We start from the raw sequence: 24094 nt of genomic DNA, 5'->3' as shown, positions 1-24094 counted from the left end.
TTGAAGCTGTCTTGATACAGATTGATATTTTATATGGATGGCTTCCCTTTTCACCTTTTAAAGGTAATTTCTAGCAATATTCCCTAAACCAATTTTTTTTGGTAATTTTTATTCAGTAGTGAGGTTTTTATGATCTGTTAAAATAATGAGGACTATTCAGTTTGTGTAGTTGGAGTCCACATTTAACAATGCATTGTACATGTCTCTCAAATTGAAAATTTTTCTCTTTAGTGAAGTCTATAGTGGAATGCTAAAAAAAAAAAAGACTTTGTCTATTCATAAAAACACAGAAAACTTGAAAAAATAAGAATTTAAATATCAGATTACTTTTAACAGTATTTGATATTTCTCCTGTAAATCAGCATTTACTGGGTTTACTACACTGAGGAAAATAATTCTAAGATTTTTGTTACACAAACTTATATGGTTGCAACTTGTATTGCTGCTTCAATTTTTGAGCTTTTTTAATTCATACTCTGATAATAATCAGTTGATTCTCCTCCCTGCATTTGTATCATCTGTAGCAGATGTAATTTTTAGTTCTGTAGTCTTCAGCAGTGGGGAGATATGGAGGATACTTGCTTTTGGAGAAGGGAAAAATCGCCTGTTTCTAAATGGAATTCTCTGAAGGTAGTATCCTCCATTGATCCATAGATGGTGGTGATTTAGTAGGTGTAGGTAAAAGGGCACGAATGAGAGATCCCAAAACTTCACACATGCGCTAATAGGGCTTATAGAAGGGAATGTAAAACTTTTTAGACCTTGCTAGTCAGCTCCTGAGGGAACTTGCAGCAGGCGACACAACCCAAGATAGGGGATCTAAGGAGGATACTACCTTCAAAGAACTCTAGTTAGAGGTAAGTGATTTTCCATTACTTTCTAACAAGAGATGGATGAGCCTTAAGTAAGGTTAATCTGTAGAATGGCTTACAAAGAGTATTATCCCACTGTTCGACATTGTGTACTACCAAAAAAATGTAGATACTTGAAATGTTGATTTATTTATAAATATATTTGTAATACTTCTCAATACATGGGAACATTGAAGAACTGGGAAGGGTAATGTTATGCTTGCTTTATTTTCTAATGTGAACTAATTCTGAAATTCTTCAGTGTGGTCTTAAGGTTTGCATTTGGAATTTTTTTTTTCTGATTCCCCACTCCATCGCCCAAGTCCATGTAGTAAGACTGCATAGCTGCAAACTCATTAGGGCAGCTCTGGGGCACTAAGATCTGGCACACTGTCAGCATGTAACTCAAGATGTTTTCTGAAAAAGTACTTATTTTATCTGAATTGTTCAAGGGCATGACATCAGAAAAAAATCAGTCTTTTCTTGGGGTCAGTAGAAATACAGACATAAAAATGTATAGCTTATTTCAGGGAGGTAAACAGGAGCAGCAGTCCACATGCTCACTTTTGTAGGTGTTAGTATCTTTTGTATAGATGCCTGACTTCAACAGCATTAGACATAAGTTGAAATGTTTTGCAGTAGAATAAAAATCTTAAAAATTTTGCAAGATGAACAGCTGAGAGAAAAGCAGATGCAACCCCTACATTGCCAATTTCACTGGCAATGACGCTGAAATTGTTACTAGAAAACAGTGAAAGTTGCTTTGTAATACCAGAAGACTAGTAATAATACAAGTATTCTGCAGGTGTAGTAAGTACAGTTGTTTTTTTTAAGTGTTGTTAGTTTGCAAGATCTTTTGTTGGCTGGTTTTTCTTTTGAGGATGTAAGTATGCAAACAAGTAGTCCTCTTTTGGGCAGAAATTAACTTGGACTTGTATGTGAACTTACTTTATGGTGTCCTTGCCAAACTGTTGAAGGTGGAATAAGGATGATGTGATATTTACTTTTTTTTTTAAGCTAAATTGGTTACAGTGAGGTCTTTGAACATGGGAAAACTGGTGAGCTCTGAAAATCTGAGATGGCAGTTTCTAGGTTTTTTCAAGAGCAATTTTGCCTAAATGCTATTTGTTGTGTAATTTTTTCATAGAGGTTTTGCTGCTCCTCTTCACAGGTTTTACAGATTTACACATTTACAGATACAGTATGATGCCTGTCAAACTACTCACTAGATCATAATGTGTTTTTGTCGAGAGGAGGTTGTCTGAAGTGCCTCTCTAGCCAGACAATAATTAGTTTGAGCTGTTTTTTTTGGCATTTTAATATGCTAAGTGATAGAAATCTGAGAATATTTAAAACTGGATATAATCAGAACTTGGCTGAGCAATGTGCTTGAAGTTGGACCTGATCTGAGCAGGGGGTTAAGATCAAGTGTTCTCCAGAAGTTTCTTTCAGCCTGTATTGTTCTTTTGATTCTTTGAACTCTAAAGAAGTTTAAATAGCTTTTGTCACACTAATCTATTGCTTGATCATTTCTGGGATATTTTGAAGTGTGTGTAGGCAGTGTTGGAAGTGCTCAGTAACTCCAAGGCTACATAATAGTCACCACTTTGAAGGTAACTTCAAAGGTAGCGTTGACTCTTCAAGCAGGATGTGTGGTGTGAGAGGCTGTGCAGTGTAGAAGCTTTGTCACTGGTTTTGCTGAGTAAACTGTCAGGGTAGAAAGTAGTGAACTGCACTAGAATAGGAATTGTATTAAGAGACACCCTGATCAGCAGAACTAAGTTTGGTGTAAAGATTGTGCAGGAGACAGATGAGTAAATCTGGGGAACAGCAATGCTGCTACAGAAGGATTGAAAAATACATGGCTGTTTATATAGCTCACAAGTGATGGAGTTCCCAGGAGTTTTAATCAGGCTTTTCAAAGCAAAGCTCACTATGTGTGGTAAGCAGTGAAACCACAAGAGTAATGTGATAGTACTGCGTTGCATTTTCAGGGGGCTGAAGCATCATCACTTTTTGCCTTGTGTAAAAATTTAGAGTATATTTGCTTGTTAAATTGCACATCACATGAGTCTACATAAGCATTACACAATTCTTTATGTCCCATCCTTTGTATATTTCCATTTATATTCATGTCGATGCATGAATGGCAGCGTTTTTCTTACACTCAAAATATATTTTTATTGCCTTAACTGACATTTGATTTGTAAGAAATAGTTCTGTCACTATGTGATTATTATTATTTCATTACGTGATGTTTTCTGATTCATGTTTTCTGTGTTGGCTATTAACTTTTTTTGCTTTCATTTAAATAGTTCTGAATAATAGTCAAAATGCAGTAATCCATTTCTTCCCCTTTTTGAGCAGGGTTATAACTTGCTAGGTCTTCTTTCTTAGAATTTAGAAGGAGATTCCTCACATTTCAGTGCATAACATTACCAAGTGTAAGCTCTTGAGTAAAAAGCAACTCAACCTCTGTAGCATTTAGGAAGTAAAGACATAGACAGCAATTCTGTTCAGACTCTTAAAAGGTTTTCATGTGTCTAGAAGGTCTCTCTGCCCAAGAACTGTGATTTCAGGGCTGTTCAAAGGCCTTTCTGGCTGTATCCAAAAATGGTAAATTGACATGACTGCCTTTGTTGTACAGTTGTTCTATCGAGTTTGGCACGTTTTGCATTTGTGAATAGCTGTCACCTGAAATACAGTCCTTTTTAAAAGTCCTATCTCCTAGAACAGCAACAGAGCTTTTGTAAATTATTTGCTTTGTTGTTCTTCTTTCTGCTTACCTGAGTTCTTGGAAAGGAAGAAGGGAAAAGGGAAGAATTTGAGGCTTTTTCAAGAACTTGGCATATCCTTGATTTCCTCCCAAAGTGAGACTTGCCAAACAACACGATTTAGACAGCAGTCTTAAGTTCTGCACCAGCCATATTATGATTGGTGAGTTTACTCTGCCCAGTTAAGCCCCTTCTTACTCATTCAGGCTTCAGGGAACAGCTACAGCCCTTCATAAGGCGATGATGATTTTAAAAGCATTGTTTCTGTTATCATATTTGCTTTAAACTAAATGTCTAAATGTGCAAGATGAATTCGTTTTGGCCTCCATAGGTGAACAGAGAACTTTTGGTCTCGCCTTGGAGTTCAGAAACCCAGAGCCTTTTGGCTTTCAAGCAGACTGGGTTATAGGTTTTAACTTTTAAAATCTCTGGGTAAGATTCTTCACTGAACCCATCTCAATATTCTTGTGAATTTTGCTTGAAAAAGTTTGTTCTCAAGTACATTCAACTTATGTGCAGTGTCATTGCAGCAAATAATTTGTGGGGAAGACAAATCAGATCAGTTTGGTTGTATTTGGTTTGCTGTAGAGAGGAGTGAAGTAGAAATCATTAAGCTCCTGGATGTAAGCATTAGTGACAGAATTATTGGGGTTTTCGAACTGCCCCAAACAAGGCAGCTGTCAGAAGAGAAAATTCCAGTTATTGGTAGTTTCTTCCTAGGTTTGCACTAGGAAACTAGTTCTGCCATTACAGGAGATGTCCATATCCACTTCTTTGAGAGCAAAACTGAAATACTCTCCCTCAGTCCCTTCCTCACCTTTCACTTAAAAATAGTGTCTTCAAATGCAGTTTCTGAAGACCCTTTGTAGAATGGGACTAATGCTGTCTTCATGGAGGGCATTTGAGGAACTGAGTAACATTTTTTCCTCCCACCTCCTTCTTCCCCCTGTAAATATTGGATGGTATTTCTTGGGAAAAACTTTTTTAGAAATACAGAACCATCTGAGAATTCTGGGAGAACCAGACAAAGCAGGGTTAAAAAATAAGCTTGTTTTCACAGCATTTGACTCTATAGACTAAATGTGATGTGCAAGATAACAGGAGTAATTTTATTTTGTAGGTTTATTAAAACAGACAATTGGGATTCATCAAATACTGAATGAGATATAGTTAACAGCAGTTGTGGTTTGACTGTTTACCTTGGGCTGGGTAGAAAGGTTAATTTCTTGTCATGTTTTCCTGACTCTTGTGTCTGTATCAAAGTTTGTGTCAATCAAATATTGCTGATAGATTTAATTGAAGTATTGGTACACGTTTGTAATCTCACTGTCAATTTTTCATTCTTAGTTATACCTCCATAGTAGACATTCTCTAAAAATTGGGTAACATCTTTTTGTTATTAGGAAGAAGCACTGCATGCTTTCATTCAGCCCGAGATCCTTGATGGCCCGAATCAGTACTTCTGTGAACGATGTAAGAAGAAATGTGATGCAAGGAAGGTAAAGACCGTCCCAATCACTTGCAAAGATGAGTTTTGGGGCATACAAATCCCGATAGTGGGAGCATAACCTTGTCTTTGCTTCGTTCAGGGGCTGCGGTTCCTGCACTTTCCGTATCTGCTGACGTTACAGCTGAAGCGGTTTGACTTCGATTACACCACCATGCACAGGATCAAACTCAACGATCGCATGACTTTTCCCGAGGAGCTGGACATGAGCGTCTTCATTGATGTCGAAGATGAGGTAAAGCGTTCGGTTTCAGAGAAAGCTATTTAACTTCCTTCAAGTTTCTCATGAAGAAAATTAAAATGTTGGTCTTATAAAGCCATTTTAACATCACTCATCTACCTAAACTGTTGTTTAGCCATGGCAGTGCTATAATTTGAGGATTTTAAATCTGTCCATGTGGATTTTTTTCTTTTTATACTGCAAAGGAAGCATGTTCTCTAGGCACCATAGGGTTTCCTGGTTCCATAAAGAAGCTGTTTCAGATTTCTTACATCTTCAGTGTTTTAAAGAGACAAGTCTCAGGGCTTCTATGTATACTGCAAATCCACAATCGAACATTTTTTTGAAACTTGTGTCTGAATCTGTGTTCGTCATAACACGTGATGTAAAGTTGCAAGCCTCTGAATGCTGAAGTTAGTCCAGAGATCATTAATGATGAATTCCTTCCCTCTGAGTCATACTGCAATGTATACTGTAGAAATAAGATTTTAAATTTTTTTTATTTTTCACATCCATCTTCTGGCTTTTTACTCTTCTGCTTTTGACCAAAATTCAGGTCGTGTGATTACATTCACCAAAAACTATTTGCTGTAAGTTCTGCATTGAAGACTAAATTTATTCTCCTAATTCCATTCCTGAAAACACTCTGTCACTTCGTTAGCTTGCACTGGTATAAGAGAAATACTGCCTTGATTGGCTTTTCTCACTCCATACAGACCTTTGTTTTATAAATTATGCCACTTAAGCAGTTTGATACGTCTCAAAATGTGTTGCACACAAGCCCCAGAAATACTGGTCAAGGAGTGAAGACACTAACAGAAACAAGTCTGTTCTTGATGCTGAATTGCAGAGGTCTCTAGGTTTTTGAGGAATTTCTTTGGTTTGCAGATTGGAATTTTTTCATTTCACAAACACTTATTTCTTGTTCTATGTAGCTTTAAATGTTGTCTAATGTTAGTATGTATGTTTTATTTTTAAGAAGTCTCCCCAGACCGAGAGTTGCACTGATAGTGGAGCTGAAAATGAAGGCAGTTGTCACAGTGATCAGATGAGCAATGATTTTTCTAATGATGACGGAGTCGATGAAGGAATCTGCCTTGAAAGCAACAGTGCAGCAGAAAGAATTTCTAAAGCTGGCAGTGAAAAGGTATGCTCAAAAAATGCTGTATTCAATTTGATTCAGATGGAGTTAATTTCCTTCATAACACCCTGTATGATGCTCTGGTTTGGAATTGTGACAAGGTGTTGATGGCACACCGGTGTGTTGCTGCACCTCTTGCTTGAGCAGCGTTGTGCAGTGCTGAATCTTCCTGGTTCTCATTCTGCCCCTGTAAAGGGGATTTCGTAGGGCTGAGGGTGAGCAAGAGCCTGGAAGAGGAACAGCTGGGACAGCTGACCTGAATTGACCAGAGGGATATTCCATGTCTTATTCCCTGCTGTGCAGCATCATGCTCAGCAGTAAAAAGCAGAGTCTTTCCAAAATAGCTGTTGCTCAGAGACTGGCTGGGTCTTGGTCTGCTGGCAGGGGATACTGAGTAATGCCTTTTATTTTATTTAATGCACTATTATTTTCTTTTTTCCTGTTTCCTTTACTTATTAAACTGGCACTGTCTCCAACTACAAGTTTTCTCACTTTTGCTCTTCCGATTCTCTGCACCATCCCACTTGGGAGAAGGAGTGACTGACTGCCTGAAGGGCTGCTCAGTTGATTGCCAGGGTAAACCCACCACAAAAATTATAAAAATACAATTAATTCTGATATTGGGGGTGAGGTGAGAGGTCAAGAGTGTGTGTTTTATTCAAACATTGACACTAAAGCAAAGCAAAGAATTTAAGTGATTTGGAGGTCACCTGATAATAAAGGTCTTCCCAGCTTGTCAGATTGGGAATTCCCAGAAAACTTGTTTTGGCAGCAGACCCTCAAACTGAAGACTGTTTTGTCTTGTGAGCAGTGTTTTCTCTTTGAGGCCAGCTGTCAAAGGCCTACCTGATTTAGTTACGAAAGTGTCTTGCAGCTTAGTAGGAAATTGGAAAGTTTTAGTCAGTTGAATAGATGAGGCCAGGGGTCTAAATGTTAAATATTCCTTCAGTCATCTTCAGTTAATATGAAAGAATTGAGCAGCAGTCCTGCTTCTGTGGGACTTAAAGGTTGGCAGAGATCTTCTACAAACTTGACTGAGTTTTCTTGCCAATACAAAATTAATCAAAAATCTTGTTTTATCGTAATATCTACAATGTGTACTTCATGTATTGTTGTTCTGTAACTTGGCCAATAGCTTTTATTCAGGCTTGTTAGAAAGCTATTTGGCTTCAGCTGTTATTTTCATAAATATTAGAGGCTGACTTGCATTTTAATCTCCACATCTCTCCCTGTTTATATGTACCTTAAAGCATTTGAGAGAGTTTTTTGATATATGTTCTGAATACTGTCAATCTTACTTGGAGAAAAAGAAAAAAATTATTAATTCCAGTCACTTGACTGGAACAAGACCAGAATATTGTAATGTGTCTGTAATGCAAATGGCATGTCCTAGTACTGACAGTAGCTTTGGCCAGTTATTTCATACTACTTGTTCTCAAGGCAAACAAGCTGTCAAGCTATGCCATTAGCTTTTGGGTTTGGATGTCTTAATAGTGAATACAGAGCATGCAAAGCATTTACAGTGTGTTTGCTCTATATACCCTAAAATATGCTTGTAACACTCCTGAGTCAGTATTGGTCAGTTTTATATCTTTAATTTATATGCAACACTGGAGGTATGTCCTTAGTGCCCTGTATTTCCATCCATTTGTCTATGAAAAAGAGTTTGACAGCAAACTCGGAGTGGTGTGAGAGGAAATAATACAGAGACTCATAATCATTGAGTGGTGTGTGGCTGGGTTGCTCTGTACATTAATTAGCAAAATGCCATCTTCAGGAATGCAGAGAAGGGTGATAGCAAATAAGCCTAAACTTTGTAACTACAAATTCCTGTATAACGTTTAGCATCTCAGATCTCTGATTCTGTTCAGTGCCTACTGCAGTACTTAATTTCTGTTACACAAATCTACTTTCTAACATCCAACCAGTTACATACTCAGGTTCCTGTAATTGTTTTAGAACTTTTGTAAATGACCATTTGGTTAGCTTTGCTTTACTCGATACATATCACACTTTTTTCTTCTCTCCACAGAGTTCTTTGCTATATGAGCTCTTTTCTGTAATGGTTCACTCTGGAAGTGCTGCTGGTGGCCATTATTATGCCTGTATAAAATCTTTCAGTGATGACCAGTGGTACAGCTTTAATGATCAGCATGTTAGCAAGGTAAAAATAGTATTGTTATCTTTTATACTCATGGATGAACATTTCTATTTTGTGGTTTTATCACTTATATATAATGAAGCTGGTTTTATGTGCAGATATTTCAAGCATTGTTTTATCTTCTCATCCTTATGTCCTGCCATATACATGTTTCACTCAGTAGCTTAACTGATTTCTAGAAGTTTTTTATTTGTCTATTTGTTTTTGTGTGGTGGGAAGAGGAGTGTTATTTCGTGAAGGTGGGATGGTTCACAAAGAAGCTTTTACTCATGCACAGACTAGACTAGATTTAGAATTTTGCCTTCTGTGCATATGAAGAGCACTTTTTGCTTACGGAAGTATATTTGTAGATCTGTCACAACCCAGACTGCTTTTAAACCTGTCCTGGTGATGCAGGTGTTACATGTATCCATAGATACTGTTGCAATCAAGAATCTTTATATTGTTTTTCTAAGAAGTTCCTATTGAAAAAATAAAAAATAAAAATGTTTACATCCATTGTAAAATTAAGAGGCAGATCACTTTGAAATAGCTTTTTAGCAGTCAACAAATAAGCAGAAAACTTTTAGAAAATAATTAAAATTGTTGTGTGTTAATTGTGTAATGCCACTTTTCCTAGTGAAAATAAATGCATCTTAATCAGTGCAAGTTTCTCAAATAATCGTTAAATTGATTTTTTTTTTTTTATTTTAGATAACTCAGGAAGATATTAAGAAAACATATGGTGGATCTTCTGGAAGCAGAGGCTATTATTCCAGTGCTTTTGCTAGGTTAGTAGTACTGTAATATTAATTTTCTTTCTGGTAGTGTTTTAGTGTAGTCAAATAATGGCCAAGATGCACGTGCCTAGCATATTAGCTTAAAATTAATAGCAGATGCTATAGTTGTAAGAACTACCCTGACTGCTGTTTCAAATCATTAAAATAATATGTTTTTTTTTTTAATTCTGTTTGTTTACTGTATTGCTATGATATATATGACATAGCTTCTTACTGGGGAAAAAAAAAATAAAAGCAGCTTTTCAAGGTCATATTTTCTTCTGTCTGATAAATCCATATATCTGTTATTTTCTCCACCAGCTCCACAAATGCATATATGCTGATATATAGACTGAAGGATCCAACAAGAAATGCAAGTAAGTTAGACAACTGTATTGGCAAAAGTTGATTTTTTTAAAATTAAGTATTACATGTTTTGATTTTTGTTCGTCTTTATGAAACAATGTGATAAAGTACAGTAATCTGCATTAAGTGTAACATTTATTTTATCATGATATTGATGACATCTTGAGACTTTTATTATCAATTAATTCACTTAATAGGGTAGAATTTACCTTTATTGTAAAAACAGGCTCAAGTGCAGTCATCAGTCTTAGTGTATTTCTTTACCACAGCAGAGCTTCCCATACTGATATTGGAATACTACACTTCTGCTATTAGCATTTTCTTGTGTTCCTCATGTATAATTAGGGGGAATAAAAGTCTGACTTCAGTTTAAATCATGAAAAAGAGAACAGGATGTGGTATAGTGGGACATCTGGGTGGAGAAGAGAGAAGGGAAAAAGACAAGAAAAATAACTATTAAATATACCTATAATGCCTAAGGTGTTGCTCACCATGAAAAAAATGTCATTTTTTTAAAACCATTGCTTTGTTTTTACTGTCAGAGTTTCTTGAGGCACATGAGTATCCAGAGCACATTAAACAACTGGTACAGAAAGAGAGAGAATTGGAAGAACAAGAAAAGAGGCAACGGGAAATCGAGCGCAACACTTGCAAGGTGAGCATTTCTACTGAGCTGAGTAACAATACACTGCTGGTAAGCAATGTTTCTACAGAGAACAACTTTTTTACTGCAATACAAGGACTCTTTTGTGATAAATGTGTTTGTAGGAGCAATTCTTTTAAATTGGAAACCTGTACACAGTGGAGGAATCTGCTGGAGGTATTCACCAGAGATTTTTGCTGAGTTCATGTCTTCCATGTGAATTCGAATTGGTGTTAAAACCAAAACAAAACTAAATCTGACATCTCTTGCTTTCAGCATAATTAGTTCCAAGAGTACATCATGCTGCATGTTAGGTGTTTAGTGCTTTTAAATCTTTTCATATTGCAACCTCTTACTTTATGAAATGATGTTTTCTCAACTGATTTTAAATAGTTATTTGGCAGAAAGAGCCAATTTTTTTCCAACTAGAGATTCAATAGTAACAAACAAAATAGAACCTCAGTGACCTTACAAGCATGGCAGTCAGCTGCTCTATCTATGAATCCAGTGATTGTTTTATGAAGAAGTTCTCTGGCATTGCAAAATGTGCCATTCTCTATTTGAAAAGGAATTTCACATTCGTTGTTCATATGTGCATTTCCTTTTGGAGGATTTGCTCACTGCCTGTGGTTACAAGATGTTCTGGTTATAGATGTTGTACCCTAGCTTGCAAAAAGATTCAGATACACATAAATACCTCGTGTGCCTTTTGACATTTTCTATCTTCAGTTGTGTAACCAGCTGAAAGGAAGCTGTCCTATAGCTGAAGTAGAGCTGAAGATATTTTATGTTGGATTGTTTGAGTATGGGTTGTAAACTTAAATGTGCTCTAATATGAAAGGTATTTGCAAGTGCCTTCATGATCATTTTTCTTCCTTTTGTATTTCATAGATTAAATTGTTCTGCATGCATCCTACAAAACAAATAATGATGGAGAACAAATTGGAGGTTCATAAGGACAGGACACTGAAGGAAGCTGTGGAAATAGCTTACAAGGTATGCTATGCGTAACAGGATAGTTCAATTGTTAGATGTATTTTTCTGCTGTTGTGTATCCTAAGTTTTTAAATTTCTAATGCTGTGAGAATATTTGGAAGGGCATGGCTGTGGATGTTTTTTGTTGGGGGTTGGTTCTGGGGAAATTTTATATGTTGGGATTTTTTGGGGTTTTTTTGTTTTTAAAGGTGTTCTAGTCACCCATTATTGTACGAGTTTTCTGTCAGTAGCCATCAGATGATTTCTGATTAGAATGATAAAGCCTGCCTTTTTAAAAGGCAGTATGATTTTACATACCTTTACTTAAAAATCAGAGAGAGCTGCTGTTAGACTCACCATAGCCTCAGCAAGTTAAAAGAATTATGAACACTTATTTGTATTGCAGTAAAATGTTATAGTAGATACATAATAAGAGAATTCTTTCAAGAGCCTTTCAGTGTAGCTAATACAATAATAACAGTGAACATCAAGGCATCTGTTGATCTTTATCTTCCACAAACAGGTAGAAGATGAAGATTTCAGTTCTTGCTTACCTACTTGTACATTTTGGTTCTTACCATGTGTCTTTGGCTGGGAGAGTACCAGCCAAGGCACTTACAGGCTTGGAATGTGTTAACATCTCCTTGAGGTGCAAGGAAGATAATCAGGGGATATGACTTCCTCAGGCCTCTGTGAGGCTATTTGGTATAACTGATAGGCAATGTATTCCTCTGAAAATACTTCTGGGGTCTGTCTTCATGTGCTTGTATACGTACTTCCCAAAATTCCCTCGCTTCTGCATTCTGATGCAGGCTTCTCTTTTGATTTTGGAAATGTGCATATGTTGCATGTCTATGCATATAATATCTCTGATGTATGTGCATGTGTTTTCTAAATCCAAGTTGAAATTAGTGAATTCAAAGTGAGATATTTCTACTTACAAGGTAAAAACTACATTCACAAATAAACCGTTATTAAATGCTTGGGGGTTTTTTTGTGTGCATGATTTAGCTGATGGATTTAGAAGAGGTTGTTCCTTTGGATTGCTGTCGTCTTGTCAAATACGACGAGTTCCACGACTACTTGGAACGGTCTTATGAAGGAGAAGAGGACACACCAATGGGTTTGTTGCTGGGAGGTGTCAAATCAACGTACATGTTTGACTTACTGCTGGAAACAAGAAGACCTGACCAAGTTTTCCAGTGCTATAAACCTGGTGGTAAGACTTGTAATTATATATAGACAAGGATAGACTAAAATCATATGTTGCACAAACACAAAACTTGTAAAACATAGAGCTTCAATATGATGTACCAAAGAAGAAAAACTTGTTGTACCGCATTTTCTGAAGTCAATATTTAGAACTACATGCTGTGCTGTGTTGCTAACTTGTTTCTAATGGAAGCAGATGTAAGGTTTACTAAAATTAGTCAAACTTGGAACTTTTTTCTTCTTGGCACTACATTTGGTTGGAAAATTTAATTCTGAAATCGAACTGCTTTTCAAGTTTTTACTGTTTGTATGTATTTAATGCAACCTCTTAACCAGTACATCAGACCAGCATTTTTGTGTTTTCTTTGCCTGTTGAATTTTCTCTCTATGTATGTGATTTTTTTTTTTTTCCTGTTCCCTACAGAGGTCATGGTAAAGGTTCATGTGGTCGACCTAAAGACTGAATCTGTTGCTCCTTCAATAAGTGTACGAGCTTATTTGAATCAAACAGTTTCAGAATTTAAACAGCTCATTTCAAAGGTAATTTACAGTCATTAAGGACTTGTATTACAGGGTTTTCATTCATTTTGGCTGTGAAAATGTGTCATAATTTAAGCATCTAAAATGAGAGCCTGCACCTTCTGCAGGTCACACTGAGTCGTGCAGTACTTGTTAGAGTTGATCTTGCCTATCTGCTCCTTCCTGCTAAAAGCAGCAGTCTGCTTCTTCCTTCCATCCAGAGTTCTACCCCGGCTTCTGCATAAGCTTAGCCACTGTCTGGCCATATCACTTATTAGCTTACTCAGTAATAACTTCTGTGGGAAAGCTGAAGAGTTGAGCTCATGTTCTTTTTGGTTAGTAACTTGAACCACCTCTCTGAGTGTCCAGTCGGTGACAGAACTAGTGAACTGTTACTGTATAACTGAACCAACATGTTATTTCCCCTCTTGTAATTGAAACTTAACATCCAAAGCTGTCCACATTCTCTGTACAAACTCTCTTTTTCGTCCCAGCAGCTATTTGTTATTAAGATGCAAATTGATCTTTTTTTACATGATCTTAAACCATGGGATGTTACTGCTTCCATTGAATTGGAAGACACACTATGCATGCTCAATTCTGTGTAAAATAGTTCAGTGGTTGGTGTAACTACATAATATTGGTTATAAAACATGATTCCAGCATTTTGAATTCAATCTAATTAAGAATTAAGTGAGCACTGTGCAAAACCTGATGCTTGAAAATATTTCTTTGATTTTCTGTTGGTTCATAGACTAAATTATAAGACCAATTTCTCATATTACTGGTCATTAGCAATTTGCCAGTTCTCTGCAATGAAAGCCAGGCCATTTCAGTCATCTGACCTTGTGGAAAAACTAACATTTGCTACATATCACATCTCTAAAAATGAAAGGCTTGTTTCAATATTTGAAGCTGTGTATAGTGCACGTTCCCTCACTGTCAGTGTCTTGTTCTAGGCTACGCACCTGCCCGCTGAAACGATGCGCGTGGTGTTGGAGCGGTGCTACAATGACCTGCGCCTCCTCAACGTTTCCAGCAAAACACTGAAAGCTGAAGGCTTTTTTAGAAGCAACAAGGTACATGCTCTGGTTTTTAAATTGTTTACTTTTCATGTCTTTGTAGACTTGGCTGTTGTGTTGTGAAAAGCGTGGTCTGTATAGAATTGATGATGGGTAACCATCGTGTATTTTGCTGTGTACTGTGGGGGGGTTTATGTGCCCAGTACTGTGGTGCTGAGGAATACTATAGGCTATATATGAAATCAGGTGTACCTAAAAGAGCGGATTGAGAATCTGGTTGTTACTCAGTGGTTCAAATGATGGTGAGGTTAACAGCCTTATGATTAAGACTGTTAAAGGTCAGCCATTCTTAGGGAACAAAGGCTGATACATTGCTGTGAAACCTACCTGATTGTTCTAAACCTTCTGAAAACTGTACCTGCTCTCAGTATTAAACTTCCCAAAAAAACAAAAGTCAAAACTAAAAGCAAGTTTTTGTTGGGTCTTCATCTTAAGTTCAGTAGTTTTCACTATGCAGATTATCCCTAGATAATTTATATTATTTTTTCAAAAAAGACTTCTAATGTTTCCAATAACAGTTGTGCAATTCATTCAGAAAAAGATTTACTTAGTACTCAAATAACTTTAACATTTTAAATTTGTACATTGTCTTTTTTACTGCAGTAGTTGTAACACATAGCACATTTTGCTCATCCTCTCTCTCTGAATTTTAAGCTCAATATCAAGTCTTCTGGATGAAGAAAGATTAGTGAAGGCTTTGGCTTCACTAATGGCTTTGGTGTTTGATTTGTACTATTGCTTACCCATGCACATGTTTAAAAATTTCTTATGATGTTCTACTAGAAAATGAAGACAGACTGTCTGCTGGAGTTGTGGGGCTCATTGCTACCAGAACTAGTGCTACTGTAAAGGCGAAGGGTGCACATGAGGTGATCTATGAGTATGCTTCTGAACATAAGCATTTACTGCAGCTGGTCAGTCTGGTTACAGCTCACTCCAATCTTAACATGATTATGAAAATAAGGAAAAGTGAAACCATTATAATACAAACTCCTTAGTCTGTCTTTTTCTAAGCGTGTATTTTAACTCTATTATAAAAGGTGATGTTTCTTGATGACATTATTTCCAATGTGTGCTCAATCCTGTTTGCTATTGTTGCTGTTATTTGAAATGACACTACGTGATGAAACACTGTTATTTTATGTTCAGGTGTTTGTTGAAAGCTCAGAGTCTTTAGATCGTCACGTGACATACACAGATTCTCATTTATGGAAGCTTTTGGATCGTCATGCAAACACAATCAGACTGTATGTTTCATTGCCAGAGCAAGCACCTGGATCTCAGTTTAGACGAGGGGTTTATCAGAAGTCTAGTGGAGGTGCAGGCAACTTGGATGAAGCCTGTGAAAGAGTTAAAGGACCTGTAGGTAATATGAAATCTGTAGAGGCAATTCTGGAAGAAAGCACCGAAAAACTTAAAAGCTTGTCCCTGCAACAGCAGCAGCAGGAGGGAGATAACGGAGACAGCAGCAAAAGCACAGAAGCCAGTGACTTTGAAAACATTGAATCACCTTTAAATGAAATAGATTCCTCAGCATCAGCAGAAAACAGAGAACTTGAAAACCAAATTCAGATTTCTGATCCGGAAAATCTGCAGTCAGAGGAACGGTCGGATTCAGATGTAAATAACGACAGGAGTACGAGTTCAGTGGACAGTGACATCCTCAGCTCCAGTCACAGCAGTGACACATTATGCAATGTGGACAATGCCCCGCTTCCCTTGGCTAATGGACTTGATTCTCACAGTATCACAAGTAGTAGGCGATCAAAAGCAAATCAGGGGAAGAAGGAAACCTGGGACACTGCAGAGGAAGATTCTGGAACAGACAGTGAGTACGATGAGAGTGGCAAGAGCAGAGGAGAAGCACAGTATATGTACTTTAAGTCAGAACCCTACGCTGCAGAGGAAGGCTCGGGAGAAGGGCAAAAATGTAGGTATTCTTTTTTAAGTGCCTTAAAATAATCCAGTGTTAATTACTATTTAATTCATGTGCTGTGTTAAGATGATGACAATATTGAAAAACTCGATTATAATGTCAAATGAAATCTAGCAAAAGTGCAAAGATGGCATGTGGTGTCATGGTCAGCAAAAATCTAGCCTAATTTAGATCTTGTAATAAGTGATTACATATTTGAACAGTGTCTTGCTTTTTTGTTTTTAAGAAAATGAACATTTATTTATATGTAATGGAAGTGTTCTCTGCAGAGGAAGCTGTGTTGTCTTCCAGTGAAAGAAACATTGCTTCACCCGCTGCTGCTGATTCACCTGTTTCAGAATGCACTTATTTACTGTGGTTAACAGAGCAATAATTCTGTTACCATTTAGACTAACAAACCTGAGAAGTCCTAGTCATTTGGCTGTGAAGAAAGTTCAAATGTACTTGATATTGAAAATTTAATTGAGCAGACCATTGCTTTTCACTGACTGAAGTACAGTAGGTACAATGATGTGTAAGGCTGACATGAAAGTGTCCAAACAAGTTCAATATAAGAGTGTAAGTAATATATAATTGTCATAAAAATAAATCATTTAAGCAATGCTCTGCACTTGCATATGTTTTATAACTAACAGAATAATGATTAAAGAACAGCAGAATGTAAGATAAATATTTTGGAAGGCAGAGGTTTTCATGTCAATCCAGAAATCCTGATGTAATAATAATAGAAAAAAGAGGAAAATCACTTTTGCTGATATTTTTTTTTTTTTGTAAACAAACATTAAATTTTATAAAACCATGGAGAAATTGATTTGCATCTACTAAAGGTTTTTTAAAAATTACTCCTTTAGCTTGGAGTGATCTTTGGGGCTAATTTTGAACTGCTTTAATTTTTCCCTGTTTTGTTTTGGTAGGATTAGTTGGATTCAGGAATTCTTTGTTTGCAGTAATTTTGACATTTTCATTGTACACTGTATAAATTATTATCCTGAGGGGAAAGCTTTTATGTATTTTTAATATAATAGCATGAACAGATTTATAATTCAAATAATTTATTTGTTATTTAAATATTCTGAATAGGAATTTCTTCTAGAAAGTCATGACATTATATAATCCCTACACAGTTTGTTGTGTAGTGCAAATTGCATGTATCAAACCCACAATTTTCTAAAGATAAACTATTCACTTTACTTTCCAGAATTCCATATTACTGCAGTGGCTTTTCCTTAATTACAAAATTATTCCCTGAAAAAGTCCCTTAATTTAGACTTTATCTTGCCTTGTGATATCCTGCAGCCTTCCAGAACACAGAATTTACGTAACTTTTTAATCCTGAAAACCAGGGTGGAAAAAAAAAAAGGAGTTGAGTGGCATGTGCCTGGCCAAGCACTGCTGTCTCTCCCTTGAGGCAGGGGAGAGCTGTAGGAAGATTATCTGCAATCAATCCATCATACTCTCTAGTTTTTGTCTTACTGGATGGAGAAGATGCTACTTTGCTCCACTGCTACACTCATTGCAAACCAGGGCAGCTGGGAACTGCTGTGTCTTCCAGGAATATCTGCCTGTAAACACTTAATATGTAATATGCAAATATTACTTAATATTAATATGCAGAGCTTTTAAAGGTTACAGTAACACCATCAAATAAAATGTATGGTGGCCATTAACTGTAATTCAGACTTTTCAGTACTGTTTTGCTGCAAGTGATAACTGCAACTATATGAAAATCATATAAGAGTTCTTTTGGGTTTTTTTTGGTAGCAGGGTTTTTCATGCCATTTTTATCTTTATTTTTGTTTAGGGCTGATGGTGCATGTTGATAAAAGAATTACACTATCTGCCTTCAAGCAACATTTGGAGCCTTTTGTTGGAGTTCCATCTTCTCACTTCAAAGTCTTTAGAGTCTATGCCAGCAATCAAGAGTTTGAGAGTGTTCGGCTGAATGAGACACTTTCATCATTTTCTGATGACAATAAGGTTATTTAGAAGTTATTTTGAATCATTAAGAATATATTGGTACAATGTAGATAAACTGAACATAATTTACAACTTTTGTTAATTTGCCAGGTGAAGTAATTACTTTTGTCTTGGTAGTGTGTTACAAAATACAGTTCTGATTTTGATGCCAGTTCTAAGAGATACTCCTTTTGCCTTCTAGATAACTATTAGACTTGGAAGAGCCCTTAAGAAAGGTGAATACAGAGTCAAAGTCTACCAACTCTTGGTAAACGAGCCTGAGGTAAGGTATTGAATATTTCAAGATTGATTCAGGAAAATATTATTATGTGCTTTGGCTGAGGTTTTCCTGTGAAATCTTGGGAAAAAAATGGAAGTCCTTCTTTTCTTTGCAAGTTTTCCTGGATTTAAAAAGGGAGTTTGAGGTTATTTCTCTTTATGCTGTTCCAAGTAAACAATTGAAATGTGATCTGCTGTATCTCTCAAGTGTCTTTCTTTCTTTCTACAGTGTAAATGCAGGACAAATGAATTGTTTCTTTGTTTCCCTTAAATGCATGACAGTCACGTAGCATTCTTTCCAAAGAAGAAACAACTCATGGTTGTGGTTTTCAGTAATGTTGAACTGATCTAATTTGTCTCATTCATGTGCTTGTCAGAATGGTCAGCTGGGTAATAGTCCTCTCTGTGTAAGATAAGCCTGAAATAAAAATACCTCTCTTGCAATAATGCAGCTCACGAGCTTGGGACATCTTTTGGGACATGAAAAGTATAGAATTGATGTCACTATATAGGTTGCAGTCTTTAAAAGTTGACTTTGCACTTTAATTTCATTTTTGGGACAAAACTGCAGAATACATGTTAATATTGGATAAGAGAATAAGCTGAAATGCTAAAGCAGGGAATAAGATAAATTTAAAAGTAACTTCCATAGAGTCATAAACTTCTGGTCTGTCTGATCAATGAAAGCCAAGAAAGCATCATTTTTATTATCATGTGGCTTATTTAATTTGAACACTCCTTTCCAATTGTTTGGAATGTGAATGTAATGGTAGCAATTAGCAGTGCAGCACAAGGCAGTGTTTCTGCAGGGGCATTCAGGGTGTCTGAATGACCTGCCAAAGGGCTGCTGCTGCACAAAGTAGTGATGCCCCGGTTTAATTAATTTATTACTTACCTTGTTTGTGAGAAGCGTTCTACATTTTGCCAGGTGGATGGGACTGGTCACAGAGCACAAACAGAGGCAAATCACATTTTTGTGTTCAATGAATATTTAATCTCTTTCTGTTTATGTTCACAGCCATGCAAGTTTCTTCTAGATGCAGTTTTTGCTAAAGGAATGACTGTCCGACAGTCCAAAGAGGAGCTGCTTCCTCAGCTTCGAGAACAGTGTGGCCTAGACTTGACAATTGACAGGTAAAGAGACTGCAATCCATTGAAGTTACCTGATTGAATACTACTTTAAAGTGTGTTTTGATTTTTTTTCCTCTTGGGGACAAAGGAAGTATTGAAAGAAGCGAAAATAAGTTACTGTGATCTTTGAATCAGCCTGTGAATACAAACAGTAGTTCAGCAATTCTTGACTTTCATCTCATGCAGAAAGAATTCTATAGGGAATAACATTTACATAGAACTGCCTGTGTGCAACATGTCTGTAATTTTAGATCTGATAAGTTGTATTCTCTCAGAAGGATGATTTCCTTCAGGAAGGAGAACATTAAGTCAATTCAGAAAAAAGCCACGTGCTCTCTAGATAGAGCTTAGATCACTGCAGCAAAGTGCTCATGCAGCATCACAGTGTGTGTGTGTGTACAGCACTGATCTGTCTTACCTTTACCATAATAGGGTAATCCCTAATTAGGAAACTCCTCCTTTAAATCCCTACACATTTCTTCCACTGAACAGGCAGAACACAGGCTTGTCTTCCTTGTATTTATGAATGATTCAGCCCTAAGCCAGTAGTGATACCCTGCTGTCAGGACTATTTCAGAATGTGAAATCTTTTCTGATAAACCTAACCAAACCTTGCATTAATGAGCTGTGTTCCAGTTGTGTCAGAAAATACTCAGGTTTGATCTCTGGTGGTACTGAGTGTTTATGAGCAGTTAGAAACTCAGTGTTTTCTTTGTGGTGTATTTATAGGTTTCGCCTACGAAAGAAAACCTGGAAGAATCCGGGCACTGTGTTTCTGGATTATCATGTCTATGAAGAAGATATCAATATTTCAAGCAATTGGGAGGTCTTCTTAGAAATACTTGATGGTAATGATATAGTGTCAAGAGAAAGTAAAAGAGTTTTTTCTTTATAGGACATTGGAAACTATACTCTCCCTTTTTTTCCTTTTTTTAAAGATTATTGCTGACATTTTAATGGAATTTTGTTAGAAAAAAATGGATGCGAAAAGAATTAAGAATAATAAAGCCTCTGTGAAGCTGGGGGCGATTGTGCAAGTGCAGATTTCCTGTGGCTGTGTGTGCTAAAGGTCTAATAGCAGTACTTTGGCAGCTGTGTTCAGTTCTGGTATTTTTAATTTTTAACAGCCTTGTGCCAATACATGCCAAATGAACATGGGAGATTCAGGAGGCCTGTAGATTTCTATGGACATATGTATCAGCTCACACTGCAATTAAAACTTTAGTTTTAAATATTTTTTTGTTAGATTTAGCTAGTTGCTGTACTGTTGCTGTACTGAGTAGGTCTTGGAGATATAACTACTGTGGCCTCCTTAGTTCATAGACGTGCCAAATTATAGATCACAGGGCTTCCAGTGTTCTGTAATAGTTTGTAGAATTCTAGCTCTGCCCAAAAGGTGCTACTTTAATCCAGTTGTAGAAGATGCAGCTTGATCCTGCTATAATCTGTGGAAATCAAATGGTATGTACCCACTGCTACCCCAGAGCAGCAGGTACTTTGTTCTGACAAAGAAGAGTGTCAAGGCAACTGCTCTAAGTCTGGGTTTGCATCATCATTGCTTTCATCTTTGCTGTCAGTATTTAGCTGAAGAGCTTAGGCAGGTAACTGTAAATTGTTCTAAATTGCATTTATTTAAGTTTCTTAGCATAATAGGTTCACATCACACTGTTACAGACATACTTAAATCAGTTATTTCTCTGACTGAAGAAAATTGCTTCAGTAATTGCTTCCGACTTGAAATAAATGCCAAGAAGCACTAGGTGACTGTATCTTCACTTCAGACAATGGGTTAATGTTGAAAGGTGGCACAAATGTAGTCACAGGCAAGGCTGCAGAAAGTATTTAGGGAGAAGCTTACAGAGTGGTGGTAGTTTTATGCAAAACAAGCATGTAAGGGTAGACAAATGTTTAAGCCACAAGTTCTGCATGCTAAGTTATAAAACTATAGACTAATTGAAAATATGAATAAAATCAGCCCTTGGATAATAATTCATATTGGAAAATATGAATAAAATCAGCACTTCTGCTTATCTAATTGTAGTATAAACAGTATTACTCTATCAGCCAGTGAGAGCTCTGGTACCTGAAAGTGGTATAGAAAGGCTGGAGGCAGCACATACTGAAACTCTGGAAGGTGGTGGGTGTAACACAGGTTTTAATAACAAGTGTGGAGTTGGTATGGGAAATTTGGAAGTCAAACAGGGAAAGCTTATTTTGGTAAAGGAAGTGAAGCACATGAGTAAATAGCAGACTGCTGAGGAAGGCCTCATGCAAATGTCAGACCTGGAGATCCGCCTCTGGTTAGGTGGATGGATATTGTATGGATAGCCAGGCTGGGTGGGATGGAAAACTGTGCCCTAAAGAAGAGCAAATAGCATGGCTTCAAGGAGATTCTGCCTATGAAAAATTCTCTGAAAGGAAGCTGACAGCAGAAAAGTTCAACTAAATTCTAGTTCCTTCCCACTCCCCTTTTTTTCAAGTGAGCTACCTGCAGCACACACTTACTGTGTTGCTTAGTTTGTATATATATCTGTAGGGCAGTCTTTCATATTAGTGTTTACTATAATTTAAAAGAGGATATTTTGTGATGTTAATACAATAAATTTCCTTTTTCTTTGCTAGGAGTAGAAAAGATGAAATCCATGTCACAACTTGCTGTTCTGTCGAGACGATGGAGGCCATCAGAGATGAAACTCGATTCTTTCCAGGAAGTAGTACTAGAAAGCAGCAGTGTTGAAGAACTAAAAGAGAAGGTAAGATGTGTAACATGATGAAAGTTTCTTGTGGTGACCAAGAGCCTTATTGATGTCCTCTATGGGGAATCACAAATATGTTATAGCTACAAAAATCTTGTTGCATGGTGATTAATTTTTTTCCTGGGGAATCAGTAATCTATCTCAACCTATTACCAAAACCACTTGAATTACCAGCTTTACTTCTTATTTTCACATAATGGTCTGTTGTGAAAGTATTCAGTACACCAAAAGAAGTCACATTTTGAAGTTTAAGCACTGTAATATTACCTGTGTCCCTTATCCTTGAAAAACACATGTGAAAGAAAAGCTAAGCTATTGTCACTGTGTGTTTTTTCAAGCTCATTTCTTTATTCCAAAATACCAAACCTTTCAGCCTCTTCATATATGAATTTGAGAGCTGTTGCTTGGGGATGGTGTTACCAGTATCAAGTAGACTGAACTGTGTTTTGGTTGGAAAGAAATATGGCTGTGGTATGGTTTGGTTTTACTTGAGGCTGGAACCCTCTAACAGGTAAGCAGACCTGTGCCATCCTAGCAGAAGTCTAGAGTAGGGGTGTCTCATATTGGGACTGTTCAGTCAATCCAGTAAATCAGAGTTCCACTCCTGGTGAAGTGTTTATCTATGTGTGGCAATACCCAGATGTTAGAAGGCCACCTTGGATGTTGAGGGCAGCAGAAATGCTGGTATCAGTGGACACTGAGCATTGATAAGTTAGAAGAGGTTAGTGTGTGTGCACAGATTAAGGTATGGACAGGTTTCTTGTATTCTTTAGGTAGAAATGAAGATATGACTGCAGGTTCTTGCATGCAGCCTTCAAGACTTCTTTCTCACTTGTACCTGAAGAAAGAGTTGGTTGTGCTTGTTTTCTTAGGAATTGATGTGCAGGGAGCAATTTTAACAGCATTTGCTCCAAGAGGCCTTAATCGTTTTACTGCTGCCAATAGTAAGAGAAATTTGCACCTGAGACATGTGCAGGGCTAATACATTTGAGTTTGTCTGGCTTTTGTCAGCAGTTTTTATTTATGCTAGTTTCCTACTGAAGGCTGGCTGATGAACCTGAGGGTTTAACATGAGGCAGTTGGTCTCTTTTTATCTTGGAACATGGATGTTATTAATTAATTGGTTTTATGAACTTTTTTGTCTCCTCTTCAGTATTAAGAGAAGTGTGATGAAATACTATCACAGCAAGCATCACTTGTGACAAACACTGGTAACTTCAAAAATGTTAAAAATGTGTACTCTGTCACTGTAGTTTTGTACTGATGCTTTGGATCATTGGAGGACTTTCAGATACTTTAATCGACTTCTAGATTTGGCAGATTATTGACTTTCTGTAGACAGTGTGTCATGTTGTTTTGGAGTTGTATTAAACCCACCATTTTTCTTCACTTTACAGCTGAGTGAAATAAGTGGAATACCCTTAGAAAACATAGAATTTGCAAAGGTAAGTAAGATTGTGTGTATTTTTACTTTCTAATGGCACAGACGTGTGATTGTGAGTTTTATTGTGTTCACTGAGTAATTGTTTTTTCTCAGGGTAGAGGAACCTTTCCATGTGACATTTCCATACTAGAGATTCACCAAGACTTGGACTGGAATCCTAAAGTATCTACATTGAATGTCTGGCCTCTGTACATTTGTGATGATGGTGCAGTAATATTTTATAGGTATGCATTTCATTACATTATAATAAACCATGCAAAAAAAGCTATGTAAGATCTGAGGGATGATGTAATCGACAGGAACATAAAGAAAAGAGGGTTTAAATCAAGTCAGCTGAAATATTTATGCTCCTCAGCTTCCTAAAAACCTATTAATTAAGTTTA

General features: G+C 36.8%; 1 protein-coding gene across 4 annotated transcripts in view; it reads left to right on the top strand.

Annotated features, from left to right (window-relative positions):
* Positions 1-24094, top strand: part of USP47 (ubiquitin specific peptidase 47) — a 52988-nt gene that overhangs the window by 26664 nt on the left and 2230 nt on the right. For all 4 annotated transcript variants that reach the window (XM_064657299.1, XM_064657298.1, XM_064657297.1 and 1 more), the window contains 19 exons: positions 5029-5124; positions 5215-5367; positions 6332-6499; positions 8526-8657; positions 9348-9424; positions 9734-9789; positions 10321-10433; positions 11313-11417; positions 12408-12615; positions 13033-13148; positions 14087-14206; positions 15359-16139; positions 17947-18122; positions 18304-18384; positions 19399-19514; positions 20241-20359; positions 22134-22264; positions 23665-23712; positions 23805-23935. In XM_064657299.1, coding sequence (XP_064513369.1) covers positions 5029-5124; positions 5215-5367; positions 6332-6499; positions 8526-8657; positions 9348-9424; positions 9734-9789; positions 10321-10433; positions 11313-11417; positions 12408-12615; positions 13033-13148; positions 14087-14206; positions 15359-16139; positions 17947-18122; positions 18304-18384; positions 19399-19514; positions 20241-20359; positions 22134-22264; positions 23665-23712; positions 23805-23935 — 2927 coding nt within the window. The remainder of the gene's footprint in view (positions 1-5028; positions 5125-5214; positions 5368-6331; positions 6500-8525; positions 8658-9347; positions 9425-9733; positions 9790-10320; positions 10434-11312; positions 11418-12407; positions 12616-13032; positions 13149-14086; positions 14207-15358; positions 16140-17946; positions 18123-18303; positions 18385-19398; positions 19515-20240; positions 20360-22133; positions 22265-23664; positions 23713-23804; positions 23936-24094) is intronic.

Source organism: Pseudopipra pipra, chromosome 6, assembly GCF_036250125.1.
Source record: "Pseudopipra pipra isolate bDixPip1 chromosome 6, bDixPip1.hap1, whole genome shotgun sequence".
Classification (NCBI taxonomy): domain Eukaryota; kingdom Metazoa; phylum Chordata; class Aves; order Passeriformes; family Pipridae; genus Pseudopipra; species Pseudopipra pipra.
The sequence above is the reverse complement of the archived record's forward strand: the minus strand, read 5'-3'. Positions and strand labels throughout refer to the sequence as shown.